The 15,734-nt window shown below is 35.4% G+C and overlaps 1 protein-coding gene across 2 annotated transcripts in view; it reads right to left on the reverse strand.

Moving 5' to 3' along the window:
* Nucleotides 1–4,897: 4,897 nt before the first annotated feature.
* Nucleotides 4,898–15,734, reverse strand: part of BTBD3 (BTB domain containing 3) — a 52,385-nt gene continuing 41,548 nt past the window's right edge. For both annotated transcript variants that reach the window (XM_020986127.2, XM_020986119.2), the window contains 3 exons: nt 15,208–15,298; nt 14,488–14,606; nt 4,898–8,835 (listed from right to left, as the gene is read on the reverse strand). In XM_020986127.2, the coding sequence (XP_020841786.1) occupies nt 7,803–8,835; nt 14,488–14,606; nt 15,208–15,298 (1,243 nt within the window). In that variant the 3' untranslated portion in view covers nt 4,898–7,802. The remainder of the gene's footprint in view (nt 8,836–14,487; nt 14,607–15,207; nt 15,299–15,734) is intronic.

Consider the following 15,734-nt stretch of genomic DNA (forward strand, 5'->3'; position numbering starts at 1 on the left):
AGCACATTATTTTCTTTTCTTTCTTTTCTTTCTTGTGGTTTTCCCCTTTTGTTCTGAATCTTCCTTCTCAACATGACTAATGTGGAGATATATCTAATAGGATTGTACATGTATAGCCTATATCAGATTGCATGCCATCTTGGGGAGGAGGCAAGGGAAGGGGGGGAGAAAAAAATTTGGAACTCAAAATCTTATAAAAGTGAATGTCAGAAGCTATTTTTACATGTAATTAGGAAAAATAAAATACTATTTAGTGGGAAAAAATAAATACTTTCCCTTCCCTCTTCCCTCTTTGGAGAATGTGGCATCTTGGATAGCAGCTTTTGTCAGGCAGGCTGGGATTTAGCTACAATGAACGAACATTCCTTTAATTAATTTAGCATCCAAAACATTTCCAGAACTTAATTTTTTTTCTCTGAAAATGGGTAGACTTCATCTATTATGCTTTTAAATTTCATATTAATCAAGGCTCAAGCATAATGCAATCTTAAAAGGCCATTTGAAACTGTATAGTAGCGATTTTCAAGAAGCTGATTGTCTACTTCTCACTTATCAACTTAATCAAAAACATGAAATTTGCTCCAGACCAAATACAATCAAGAAATCCACTTAGAAATTACAGTGACTATTTCCACTACAGAACTGGACAATATCTTATCCAGAAGCCCACAGCCAATAGAGCTACTGGCAAAACCATCATCAATATAGGCAATTAAGGTAGCAGCCTCCCAGAACTAGAAAGCAGCTAGACTGTATATTCTCTTATCTGAACCAGATGCATGTGGACACACACACAATTTGATACAGAAATACTTCAAATTCAACAGGGAAACAAGTGGGTGGGTAGGACTTAAGAGGGAGGACAACAGGAGAGAAGACTCACAAGCAAAACAGCAGAAGGGGTATTTAAAAGGAAAAAGAAAAATGAAAGAACTAAAATATAAGGAGATGTCTTTCATTTGGGAATGATTGAACAAAGTATGGCATACAAATATAATGGAAAATTATGGTGCCATAAGAAAAGACAAAGAGATTGCAGAGAACCCATGACAGTGTAGACTGATAGAGTGAACAGAAACAGAACAATCTATAAATGGACAACAACACTGTAAAGAAAAACAACTTTGAAAGACTTAAGAATTCCGACCAAGGCTTTGACCAGCTATGTCTTCAGGGGACCTATGATGAAGCATATTACTCACCTCTTGACAAACAGGCGATGGAATCGAAGGGCAGACATATTTTTTAGACATGGCTACTATGTGCACTCATTATTCTTAAGTCACAAGGGCTTTCCATCCCCTTTTGTGGTTTTTTAATTAGGGGTGGGCATTAATGATCATGATGCCAAAAAAAAAAAGAACCATTGCAAAATTTGTAAAATTCAGTGAACAGAAGGAAACAATTCTGAAAGTAAGATGAGGAAGTTTTTTTTTAAAGCAAGTTATATGAAGTGAATATAATGGTTTCATATACAAACTTCTTTTTGTGTTTTGCTTTGAACATGAAAATGCTCTTGAGAAGATATGTCCAAGTTCAATTTTTTTTTAATTTAAAAAATGAAATTTTGGGATGGTGAGTGGGGCTATAGGGGAATAAATAGATTAACATAATCCATCTGGGGAAAATGGCAGACTTGTTCACGGCTGCAGAACTAGATGGAGAGGGAAAGAAAAGGCTACCATAGTATAAACATAGTTATGTTTAAGGGGGGAAGGGGATGCAAACTCATTTACACTGGTGTGGTGTACTTCAAATTATTATTTGATCAAACAATATATAAAGTGCTTTGCACACAAGATAATTGTCATCATTACTATTGCTAAGTTTAACATATTTGGGGGAAGGGAAGTATAATAAAAACAGAAAGCTCAGAATTAGTGGTCATAAGCACCATACTATATATAAGCACACGTGTCTTCCAAATTGGGCAGCTAGATGGGGCTGTGGATAGAGTGCCAGGCCTAAGCCAGGAACACCTGAATTCAAATCTAGCCTCAGACACCAGATGTATGAATCTGGGCAAGTCACTTTAACCTCTGTTAGACTCAGTTTCCTCATCTGTAAAATGGGAAAAAAACCCAGCATGGTTGTGAGGATCAAGGATATGATAATAAATGAGTAAAGCACATACTGACACATACTAAGCACTATATAAATATTATCTATTATTATTACTTCATCTCACTAGTAATAGCCGAACAAGTTCATTTTCACACATGCTACTATTAATGTATTAAAAGGGGGTACACTCTGTACCTTGAAAAATTACTTTGTAGTTCATTTTAGCAGCCACTATCTTCCACTTAGATACATTTAACACATAGTTTTATAAGTGAAAAATACATACTTTCTATCCATAATATATCTGATAAGCTAAGAATTCAACGTATGGTAAAATAGTTCATGTTAATTTGTGAACTGTTTACTCTATATGCTGGTAACTTTAAATAGATTTATTGACTTAGTTTTTTTAAAAAAATTATAAATTACTGGTGTGCTATTAAAATGTATTTCCTTTCACATATGCCATTATTAATATTCTAAGCAATAATTATGATATAAAGGAATAGCATATCGCACTTAAACTGGAAAATCATCAAAATGTATGCCCTAATTTTGAAGTATAATGTTCACCACTGTTGTTAAAGCCAACTAAGAAACTTCAGAATATCTTCTACCATATATGCCCCTGTATAAATCTCAGCCCAGTCAGTATTAATAAAGAAACATTTAGCCTAGGTGTCTTATATTCTCTAAATTATCACACTGAAATTGTGAAATGGAAAGAGTTTACTGGACAAGGAGTCAAGAGACCTGGATTCCAGGAGCTCTAACAATATGTATGTAACTATGTGGCCTCAGGCAAAGTTACTTCACCTGTGCCTGAGTCTCAGATTCTTCAATTATAAAATAAGACAGATAGAAGAGAGGAAACAAATTATCTCTGTGGTCCCTTCCAACTCTAAAATTCTAGGAAGTCTATTTTTAAGTGGTAAGTTAGTGTTTAAATGTCACTAGTACTGGTTACCATTTAAAAAACTTCATATACAGAACTCTAATATTGATACTTTAATAGTTATACATAAACTTGACAAAATAAGGAAGTTTTTCTTTGCATTTTCAATGTTCAAGATTTTTTTTTGCCTTGAGTATATCTTGTGCAGTAATTAATAAAAATTTGCATTTATTACTGAAATGTAATAAGTTAGCCCACCACTACTATACATCATAAATACCATAAGAAAGTGTGGGAATGATAATTCAATTTGCCAAACATTGACAACTTTCTAAGTGCCTACTATGTGCCTGGAACTAAGTCCCAGAAATCACAAATGTGAAATCCAAATGAAATCCTATGAGTCCAGGGTAACAGATAATGTTAAGGGTCAACGGCAGCGAAAAGATTACCCAAATAGAAAACTGCTGCAAAGTGCTTCCAGATATTCCCAGAAAGCAAAGAAGCGCTGGTTTACTACAATACCCAGTAGACCTATAGGGTAAGTCGTCATTTTAATCTTTCTCAACAAAAAAAATTCCAGTCCAACTTAATAGGAATAGTTTTTTCCCCATAGAAATACATCTTTGATCTTAATGAGAGGTTAATAAAAATATGTTATGAAATTGTGCTTTATAGCCAACCTTCTTTATAATACATCTATTTCATATGAGATAACAGGTAATTATGTATATACAAAATAGGTTTCCAATAAAGATTACTTGACCAAAATTTTAAAAAAATTAACTAGAAATTTTAAGTGCTGTTCTCGTTAAGGTATTACAAATAAGAATTTTATACTTTTTAAATAATTTAAAACAATACAACAAAGGCCAAATAAATCATATTTATAAAGCATCTTCAGTGGCTCTTTCTTGGATATTCTGGTCTCCATGCCAACCAGTATCTAGTGCAGTATCCAGCATACAGTAGATGCTTAATACATGTTAACTGGGGGAGCCCCTCTTGACTCTGTCAATATCAGGCAAGCAATTTTAGCACCATCTTTCTACATTCACCAGCAAAGAAAAAATAATTCTAATAACCAGTTGGTTCACAAATAACAAAAAAGAAGGCAGATAAGTTCACTACAACAGACATCAGTCAATGGTGAGGAATTTACATGCTTTAAAGTAGATCATAATGGAGGTAACAACTAAGACATTCATGGATAAAGATTTTTTTTTTGTAATGCAAGTTGTATCTGGGATTAACATGAAGAGAGAAGACAGCTCTTTTCCTTTGGAATATTTCCAATAATCCTTTTTATAGCATGTTTGCTTCAGAAAGATGAATTATGAATAGATGAACTGGGTCAGTGAATACGTAGAGGCTTCCACAATAAACTCTTTAGTTGAAAAGTAGCAGAAAGATGCACAGAAGTTATGATCTTAATTTGACAAAGGAACACAAAGTAGAAAACAATTCAGCTGATCTAGTAAAAATGTTTATCTTCTCACTTATAATATGATATTCAATATTGAAATATTTCCTGGCTTGGCATAACAGGGACCAGAAGCATGTTCATGTCTAATACTAGATGTCACTTAGCCTAAGCACAATGCATTTGTTTTCCTAGTTTGGCAGGATTCACAAAAAATTTCTGAAGCTATAGTACCAAAATGTCAGCCAATAAGGAATTTAATAAAAGGAATAGATATATATGCATCCATGTATTTCATCTCATTACATAATAGTCAGCTTTTAATGTCATTATTATATTTATTGTTCCTGAAGGATTCTGTCTCAGATTTGTTCCTTCTTCGATGATCTAAGATAACTTAAAAACTGAGCAAAACAAGTGATCCTATAGAAATATTTATATAAATGAAAAGTGTTAAAAGTAGACACTGCTCCTGCTTATTTCACAAGCACTTAAAAAATACTGAAGAAAGCAACTCTATGAACCAGTTTTATGTTTATTTGTATTTAACATGATTATACACATTCATGTGTCTAACAAGATCTGCACTGTTACATTAAAGATACAGTACAATAAACATTCAACATGAGGTACTTCATATTTATATATTTGTCCTTCATAAATAATGCTATAAGCCTGCTAAATTCAAGCACCCTGAAGCACAACTGGCTGCTGTGATCTGAAATTAGCTTAGCTTAAGCAACTTAAAAAAATTCAGTGCAATAATTATGTAGAAATTAAACCATTTACTTAAATACTATTTAAGATATAAAGAATGTTACATTAGAATGCTATCCTAGTTTCCTTCTATCCTCAGAATTAACATTGAAATACAAAGACTGCAGGTACATTTAAAAATAGCATCTACAGCATGTTCTGTTTATTGAAGTTGTGTTTATATACCAAAGTTGCCTGGTTTGTTAGAAATATGGTCTAGTTTCATAACCTATAACTACCAAGAATATATTCAGAAAAGCTAAAGCAAGCACATCAGTTTTCATTCCACTTTGTCTAAAATATTGAAGGGGTAACAGATTTAAAATCAAGTTTTCCACTGTAAGTAGGGTATCCAACTTTAACTCAAGAATATCTGCCTAACCTCATCACATGGTAGACCAGCACTTTAAAAAAGGAATGGAAGGTAAATGTAAAACGAGAATGAGTTTACTGGCAGACATAAAAGGGGCATTATTCTAGCTGGCTGTCATCATCTTAATTCTTAAACCACCAAGAATATCGCTATTTAAGAACAGCATGGACAGTGACTCACTGAACTGAGTGTACATCAGAATAAGGTCATCACCTCTACCTCAACTACTTGGTGCAATGCCATTTTCCTAATTTCTAATACTTTGCTGTTTATAAAAGAATACACGAAGCCTAATCAGGCTCATTTTTTTGGTACTTGTTTTGTGGTGGCAAAGAATAACAGGCAATTTTAACTATATAAAGAATAATCTGCAGTAGTTTTCTAGGGAATATTTACCTTTATTTCATTAGTAGTTTGGCTCTTCTCCCTATCCACAATCTCTACAATATCATATTATTGTTAAAGCTCTTGGAAAGCTGTCCTGGGGGTATTCTCTAATTACCAGTGACAGAAACTCTTGATTGTACGGATGGGGACAGCAGCGCAGAAGATTCTGAAATCTCAGACAATTCACTGTCCCCTCTATTAGATTAGGTAATGAGAAAGCCATCCCTGCTTTTTATTAGGTAGAGGGAAGAAAGTGGCCTGGTAGCACATTAAAGAGGGTAAAGGAAAACTGCCTAGGACCATACTAGGCTGAACGGAGGAATAATTTCTGTTCCACTGCCTAGCTGGCAGACAGGGAAAGAAGTAAATTCCTGAGTGTGCAAACACACACACGCGCACACACCCCAATACTAACCCCTAGCTTCAAAAAGCCAGTCTAGGACTGTGCTGAGCAAGGGGAAGGAGGCAGCCAAAAGCCGCACTCTGGGTGGCGGGGGGGAAGCCATCTCAGGATCATACTGGGCAGGAAAGCAACCCAGGAGTGCATGGATAATTCACATGCAAATAGTCAGGAGGTCAACTGTATTGAACATTACCAATAATGTAGGTACCAAACTGCCACAAATCATCTTATAAGGGAGATTATTTCTTGTAAAGCAGATATTCCCTTTTTTTATGTTGTGCAGAGAGCACATGAGAAAGCCTGATACAATGCTGATATTTTGGATATTAAGTATAATCTACTTTAATCCCTCCAGACCATATTCTATTTTCTGCAGGTATATAATGCCACTTTAGGGTGGCCAGAGGGCACTATTCTAGACATCTAGGAATTTTAAAGAATTTATCACTGATGGATCTATTATCATATGTTCAAAGCATATATTAGGTAAAACGAAGTAAACCTTACTGTTCTATGCAGTGCTCTGTTAACTAATTGGCATTCAACCAATCTAAACAATTATATGGCCCTCTTTTAAGGGAGAATATGGAATGATAATAGTGTATAGTAAATGATCTAGACAAGCAACTATTTTGTATGAAGAGCTATATAGTGGGAAAAGCTCTAGCTTTTTTTTTCCCTCCAAATTGTGAATTTTAACATGTCATCAATTTTGTAACTTTAAGATTCCTCTTCTTTCGAATAAGTGACAAGCCTGCAGCCCTTTTCTGTTATGAACGAATACTATGATTTTGAAGTTACTTCCAAAAGAAATACATATGCTTCAAAATTCTGTCCTTCTAGATTAAAGAAAAATAAGTTAATTGTTCTCAAGGAGTTCCTTTAAAAAAATCCAGCCTTTCAATTTTTCATTGACACCTCCAGGGAAATTGCTACCTTTAGCTTAACATGTACCAGTCCAATTAATTCACGTAGCAAGTACAAAGCAAAAGCTGAAAAGCAGAGAAAAGGAATAAAAGTTAAAAGTGATTATTACCCCTTGCTATATATTCAACCAAACTCAAAACTACTACTTGTAGGTAAAAGAACTTCCTTCCAAACTAGTCAATTTTTTCTTGAGTTTTAAAAATAAAATAACCCCTCACCCTTTTTTTATACTACATATTTACACTATGATCAAAATAAAGCCCAAAGGGAAATTTAAGACAATTATAGAAAGGCTGTTAACTAGACAAAACTAGTAAAGAAAATGTACACAATTTTTCTTAGTATATAGACGCAACTCTTAAAATAACATAGCCTTAATCAGAACTTGGCTCTTTTGAGCATCTAGTTAGTTGTGTAAAGCTGCATTGTAGGCTAAAAAGTAATTATGAACTGCCCATAGCATTATTAATTACAATTACCTGTACTGATCACCTATCTGCAGATAAGCAAAGCATCAACATGTCTGAACCAGATATGCACTTCACAGATCACATTTTCTTTTGGAAATGATTTTTTAAGCATAAAATATAAGTTCAGGAATTTGTCCTCCCTGCACACCAGTACCATTGGTACTGTCTGAAGAGCACTGAAACTGGACAGTCACTTTGCCACACTGAACCTCTGTCATTCCTTCCTGTCCAAAGTAGCTCAGCTCATTGCCATCCAAAATCACACTGGCTGTGTAAAAGGTGTCTGGCTCAATCTGCACAGGATACTCAAACCACACTGGGAAAGTGTTGCTGGATCCATCTGAGAAATACTTGCTCAAGTTCTGTCCCAGGATGACACCCTGGCGTTTGAGTTCGATCTTGGCACTGTATTCTGCTGAACCACAACTGGAGCCGTAGAGGCCAAAGCCGGCGATGAAGACCCTTTTGTCCACAGCAAACTGAATGCTGTCACACCGACCCCGGTACCGCCACTGGTTGCTCCGGTAGGCACAGGACTGGAAGCGGTGGCAGCGCTGCGGGACAAGACCCTTGCGGGCATTGCTCACAAACTCCAGCTCAGGCTTTTTGGCTGCTGTGTACCAAAGAAAGATATCATTGGTCTCATTCAGAGTCAAAACTCCAGACTGGGCGGCACCATTTGCAAAGTCATCAAGGGCCATGGTGGGAATTCGGATCAAGTACAGCGCCTTTCCGAGGACCTTCCGTTTATTTTCAATGCTCAGTGACAGCTCTTGGCGCTGACACTCAACTTCAGCCCAATTGAGAGCAGCCTCAAAAACAACAATCTCTTTGGCATTCAGGGTCTCCCTGCGGAGGATACTCTCTAATGTTTGGAAATCAATATCACAGAATCCCTCAGACTTAAGTGCTAGCTCAGCCTGGGCATCGATCACCTCCCAGCAACGCTGGGTCAGGTCGGGCTCTTCAAAGAGGCAGCTCTGGGAAAGCAGCACACAAGCGTTCTTCGCACTCAGACTGGTCTCTAGGAAATTGACGCAGGCACGAGCGAGGTGAGGGACAATGTACTTTTTGGCAGCATACAGGGTAGCGAGCACTGTGTCAGCAGCCAAGTCAATTTCATCGCAATAGATGTATCTGAAACAAGACACAAATGTGTAAATGGGACTTCAGCAGAACCCAACAGAATCGGCACCAGAAAAAGCAACAAGGTGCAAGTTAGACCTACAGTATATCAATCACAGAGATTTAAGCAAAGTGTGTAACTCAGTAAGTTACTCTTACTGAAATATATGAGTACGGACCCCAAAACAACCCAAGAGCAGGAGTTCGATATCTAAGGTTTTTTCCAACCTTGGATTATCTTTGAAAATGTAGTAAAGGGTATTTTCAGTATTAGACGGCAGGTGACAATCAGAAAAATGAGGAATAAAATACCAATAAAAAAAGTAAAAGTTCAAATGTAAAAAACATCATGCAAACATGAATAGAAACGAAGCATAAATAGCCTGAGAGTTTTCCTAGTGTAAGGAAAACAGAATCTTTATATGGAAGGACTACTCAAAATTGGCTAGCATGACAGGAATATTAAAAACATTATTATAGGATGGTAAGCACTGATTTTCACTATATAAGGATCTTTTATAACATTAACATATATTACAAATGAGGAGGATTTATTAAAGAGGAGATCTTTTGCAAAATGGAAACAAGGTATTGGGTACTAACTGATACTTGAGAAAATGATACTTAGATAAAAAGGTGAAACAAACAGCCCGTCTCAGAGAGATGTTTACAATGGGCCTGTCAGATCCTCTGAATCAACCTCCATCAAGTATTAGTCTAATACAATTCAGAGACTAAACATTGTGCATATATGGTTATTGAAGTATAAAGAAGGTAATAATTCTGTGTTTATCGAACATATGAGTTTCCCTTCAAAATTTTCTTCTTATTTCATAAGAAAGTTTATGTTAGGTAAGGGGAAAAGGCTCTTGGAATTATTTTATGGAGAAATCTTTGCATACAGCATCATGAGAAATTTCTTAATTACTACATGAGGTTTTTCTAAGATGCTATCAGCAGCAGAGACAAAATAATGCAATGCTGAAAATTGTGGAGAGACAAAAATGAACAATCTCTGTGCTTGGCAGAGTGTGTACTCTACTGGGCAGGCTGCATCTGAAGTACTACATTTAGTTTGGGGGTGTCCTATTTTGGAAAGGACACTGACAAGGGTGAGAACACTGCAGAACATAAGGGAAAGGTGCCCAGGACAGTGAAGAACTTTGACATCAGGCAGCATGAGAATCAGCTGGAAAAAGTTGGTTTAGATTGTAAAAGAGAAGACCCAGAGGACAGGGTGGTTGTCTTCAATTATTGTACAGGAGAATATGTGAAAGAGGTCTTATTTTGTTTCTGCTTACCCAAGAGGACAGAAATAGGAGAAATTGATGGAAATGGCTGAGGTAGACTTAGGATCACAAGTGAAAACATTCTAAAAATTAGAAAGTAGAAGCTCATTCTACATACTGATATAAGGTGCTTTCGGATGTAGTTGTTTTGACCTTACTGGGGGGTGTCACGCAAAGGCCAAATGGCCATTTGTAAAGTCTGTTATATGTGGGATTTTTAATCAGATGTAGCTTGAACCAGGTGGTCTGTGAGGTTTCTTCCAACTCTGAAATTCTATGATTCTGCATATCTAATAAATCTTTGCCCTACTTGCCTTGCACAAGTAGAGTTTGTGATTATAAATTAGATAATGTACATGAAATACTTTGTAACCACAAAATGCTATGCAAATGTAAACAGCCACTATATTTCAGTAGAGAATTTCAGTTTTCTTTTGTGGAAATACACTGTACAATCATTGAAAAGTGAAAAGAAAATGCCTCCCATTTACAAAGAGGCTTATCTTATTTACGTATCCTAATTTAAAAAAAAATCTCTGAGATTTTCCTGAAAAGGTGTGATTTTTATACAGAAAATAATTCAGGTAGTTCTAGGACCAGTGAATGATGAAAAGGGGTCTATATTTAACTCAAACTGGCAGTTAACCAAAGCTATCAACTTGGGTGAAGTTTCCTTAAGTTGTCAAGAGTCTGGAATAATTACATAAATACATTTATATGTATTCCTTCCAAATTTAAAAATAAGTAGCATATTATTGACAAACTTTATTATGTTTTTAATGTGAAGGAAAGCCCAACTCAAGTCTGCACACATTTCTGTTCTACTGTGAACCTTCCACTGTCATTTCTAGAAATACCTTCAAGGAGCTTAGAATCATAGTTTAAGGATTGCAGGATCATAGATTCAGACCTGAAAGGTACATGAGAGGCAAAAATGGAAAACAACCATCAAGTCTAACCCCTTATTTTACAGATGTGGAAACTGAGGGACGGGAAGGTTAATTCACTTGGCCAACATCACACAGGCAGTAAGCAACAAAGGCAAGATTTGAGCCCAGATCCTCTGACTCTAGAAGCAGAGAATGACCTAGAATTGGGGCACACTTTGGAAACAATGTCAGACTTTGAACCTATCTTCTGCCCCTTGTGTTTAATATAACAGAACAGTCCACAAATGATCTCCAAAAACTCCCCCTGATCAGCTCACTATTTCCCACCCTCAAAACAAAATAAATAAACAAGTAATATCCATTATATTTTTTCAGTCCCTTTTTGGCTGAAGTACTTTTAAATCATTGAGAAATTTATACTTACTAGCTGTGTGACCCTGGGCAAGTCACTTAACCCCATTGCTTAGCTAAAAAAATAAACTTACATGGATGGAAAGATAAACATTGACAAAAAAGATATTTAAATGAAATGGCTTTAACTATTATGGGATAGCTACCTGCTTTGGGAACCCCTCTGTTGAAAGCATGGAATTTCTGAAGGTTGCTTTGGTTTTCCTATTATGATTCAATCTCATGAAAAACATAACTCAAAAAGTGAGATCCACCCTCAGTGAGAAACAAGGATGGTAGTTGACAAGTGAAGTTTTATAACCAAAATCATAACCTTGATCTTTTATTACCAGGGATCAAGTCTAGACTAATATATCTAATAAATGTACCAATTGCTGTGCATGACAAAGGACTAGTGAGGTACTGATGTGTCAACATCAGTTGAATGCAATTAGGTGGCGCAGCGGAGATCGTACGCTGAGCCTGGAGTCAGGTCCACTTGAGTTCAAATCCAGCTTCTAACACTTACTAGTTGTGTGACCCTGCGCAAATCACTTAACCTCTGCCTCAGTTTCCTCAACTGTAAAATGGGTATAATAACAGCTCCAATCTCACAAAGCTGTCATAAACACTATCTCAAATGAGATAATATATGTATAACACTTAGTACAGTGCCTCGCACACAGTAGGCACTATACAGATGTCTATTCTTTTTCCACTTCCCCTTTCAACAGAAGAATGAGGAAATGCTGATATCCCCATACAGTATGGTCAACACTTACTAATTCCTCCTTAATATCACTATCAAGTCTCCCAATCTGAGACCAGCCATGGTGAATATGATATGCTACTGACTACAAAGATAGAGAGTAGCAATTGTCTTCTGGGTTTCATTTCCCTTGACTTTAGCAAAATAACATATCAACTATATTGGCATTATACGGTACAAGCCCATATTTTACAATCTGACAGAAAACTGAATATGCTCATTAAAAAACTATAAATAAATCAACTTCCTTAGATGTTGATATATATATATATATATATTTATAAGAAGTTCAATCTTGAAGCACAAATGATTACTACAACTTTTTAAAGAAAAGACAAAATTTGTGGTTTTATACAGAATCTCATTATATATGTTACATAAGCTACATTCAATATGTTTCTTTTGTCTTTGCTTTTCCTTGTCATATTCTCTAACTGCTGAAGATATCTACTGATCCAAATGTGTTACTTGATTCTGCAGTTAAGCCAGAATGCTGAATTAATGGCATACTATTTTCTTCAGTAATAGAAGGCAATGTCAAACATAAGAGACTGGAACTTCACTGCAGAAATAATCTGAAGGTGAAATTTATTTTTTCTTCACATGGACATATCTAAAACAACTGCAAAGGGAATAAAGAAATGGCTGTTTTATTAAGTTTTGAAGCTATGTGTTCACCTATGCATCTAATTTCACTGTACTAACATTAAAGTTATATTCAGCAGCACTAGTCAGCTTCCAAAATTTAGCAGGCTTTCAAACCACAGCTGAAATGAGAAACTAAATACTTTCAAGTACAAGTTTCAGAGATATCAAAAATATTTCTATTTTCAGTAGATACTATGTAAAATATAACATTTATTTTTAGCTATTCATGGAATCAAAACAGAATGTGGTGGATTAGATGCACAATAAATCAGTGAATAGTTGTCAACATGTATGCTTTTGATTCCAATGAACTGAAATCCCTGCAGCAATACTTTATCTTTAGCTCTGTTTATTATATTGTGGTATACTAAAGGTTAAGAAAAGATATTTGACAAGCATTATTTAGGATGACTAATGGATTAAAAGGCACTAATTGAGAACTACAGCATTATATTACACAGCATTAGTACCATGCTACACAGGCTGATTATTTTTAACTGCTTAATGTTCACATAATTCTGGGAGATACTAGTGCTCATTACATACCAAATGACTCTTTAATAAACACAGAAAGAAAGGAAAAAACAACAACAACAACACTGTGTAATTCTTTGTTTCTATATTGTAATTTCCATATTTAAAAAAAAAATGGTCTTTCTGGGAACCTTAGAAGACCTGGGCTCAACTCTTGCCTCTGACACATACTAAATATATAACTACTGGCAAGTCATTTAACCCAAGACTATAAGTTAGAGACAAGCTGTTGATGTTCATTGGTGGAAGGAGTTTCTATACCAGGAGTTCTCCATACTGCTGAAAGTGTAGGTTGGAATCAAAGAAAAAATAGCATAAAATGAATATCAGTTTATTTCAAAAGGTAGCTCAAGTTCCAGATCTTGGTGATATCCTAAAATGACAATTCTTAGAAAACACTGAAATTTTTTGTGCTCTGTCTTCTAAGGAAATGAGTTCAAAATATAAATTTAGCTTAAAAATAACGACATATCTATGGGCACTAGACTTTCAGAATTATGTAAGATTAAATGGCTAAAAGCAGTCAGCATATAAATTAAGGAATTGATGATAAATAAAATAATGCTGTAGTTCTCTCTATTATTGCTTTAAATCTGCTAGATATTCTAGGTAATGTCTGTTTAAAAAACTTCTTGAACTATCTTAAAATATCATTGATTTTTAGAGTCCACAAAAATCATCCATTTCAAACCCCTTATTTTATAGTTGGGGAAACTAAGGAAGGCCCAGAAAGACTGAGTGACTTACTCAAGATCATATCATTAATTAGTAACATATCCGGACCAGAACCCAGGTCTCCTCACTCCCAGTTCTTTCCATTAAAGAAGTATTTTTTTTAGGTTAATGCTTAAATTAACCAGATCTATTATTTTATGGATATTGAGTTAAAAATCAAATCAGAGCCACATGTCCAAAGACCACATGATAAGTTTTTCAATTAAGAAGTTTGTATTGTACAATGTGCTTTTAAACGTAATCATGTGGAGTCCTTTTTGGGTATTAAAGGTAAATATCAAAAAAAGCAAACTCTTTTTCTATTCATGATTCTGTTGATGTTAAAATCTAACTCACATTTTAACTGTGTCACTAGCAGAGTAACCATACAGCATGAACAATCCTTTTCCAACACATAAATGATGCTTACTTCAGCATAGCGAGAAAAGCAGCAGGTTCGACATCTGGTATACGGATTTCATCTTTGTCCTCAGCAAGCTCTCCATAAAACATTGCATGGAATACAGAGCTCCCAACAGCTAAAACATACTGTGGAGAAAGGGAAATCTTATTTCATGCCCTAAATTGAAAGCACTTTGAACAAAAAAACTACCCAGGAGAGTTACTATGAACATTCAGCTTTAATGGCTACATAGCACCAACACCAGCTCATCTGAAAAAGCAAAAACACTAAAATCTTACAGCAGTAATATAAATCCTAGATGTAAAAATAGCCTTTAAGTTACTATATTAGTTGCCCAAATGCTTAAAAGTGACTGCTGAACTGGCACCCACAGAAAAATCTTATCTAACAAACCAACTCTCAGAGAGTGGTAAACACACACTACTTTGCCAGCCTGTCATAGCAACTTCCAGTCACAACAGATTTTATCATATGACTGGAACTTCAAGAGTGTGCATATATTTGCAAGGGTTATAGAAACGGATAAATGGGGGCAAAGAAAGACTTATTAAGCAGTTCCTTCCCTGATATGTTACTCCCCAATCCTCTAAATAAATAAATCTAAGACACAACCAACCATGTAGTGCCTGTCAAAGGAAATCTGTTCACAGTAAGTCTCAGCCTAATAGTTAAAAGTTTCCTCTTTGTTATTCCCAGGTCGAAACTGATAATGCAGCTGTTGCTTACTTTGTGTCCTGGCAACCGCTGTGTCCCACCTGGTGGCCCAACCACAAAATGAACATCTGCCATCAAATCATTGTTGAACATCACCGCATTTCTACAAACAGAGGCAGTTTATTAATTCACAGCATCCAGCATTTTTTATACACCTGGTCCACACTCCCACTGGCCACAAAGATTGAAAAGGCAAGCAATATTTCAGTTACTTCAAGGTAAAATAATCAACACAGATTCTAAAATACATAATCGTGCTTGTAATCACTAAAAATGTTTGTGAACTAAAACAAAAAACTCATCCAAGCTTTTTATAGAGTAAAAAGTTCCCATTATCTAAGAATTTAACTATGCATGTCTCATGGGCACAACTACATGAGTTAAATATTACAGCTTGCAAAAACATTTTTATCTTAGAGGAAAACAGCTGTACTATTTGGAAAAGATATGAGACACATTTTCATTACCAACAAAGCTTCTAAATAAGATAGGAAACACATTTGAGTTAAAAACAAGTTGCAGGATGTACAAAAGTAAAA

This window comes from Phascolarctos cinereus, unplaced genomic scaffold (assembly GCF_003287225.1).
Source record: "Phascolarctos cinereus isolate Bilbo 61053 unplaced genomic scaffold, phaCin_HiC Scaffold_2;HRSCAF=192, whole genome shotgun sequence".
In the NCBI taxonomy this organism is placed as follows: domain Eukaryota; kingdom Metazoa; phylum Chordata; class Mammalia; order Diprotodontia; family Phascolarctidae; genus Phascolarctos; species Phascolarctos cinereus.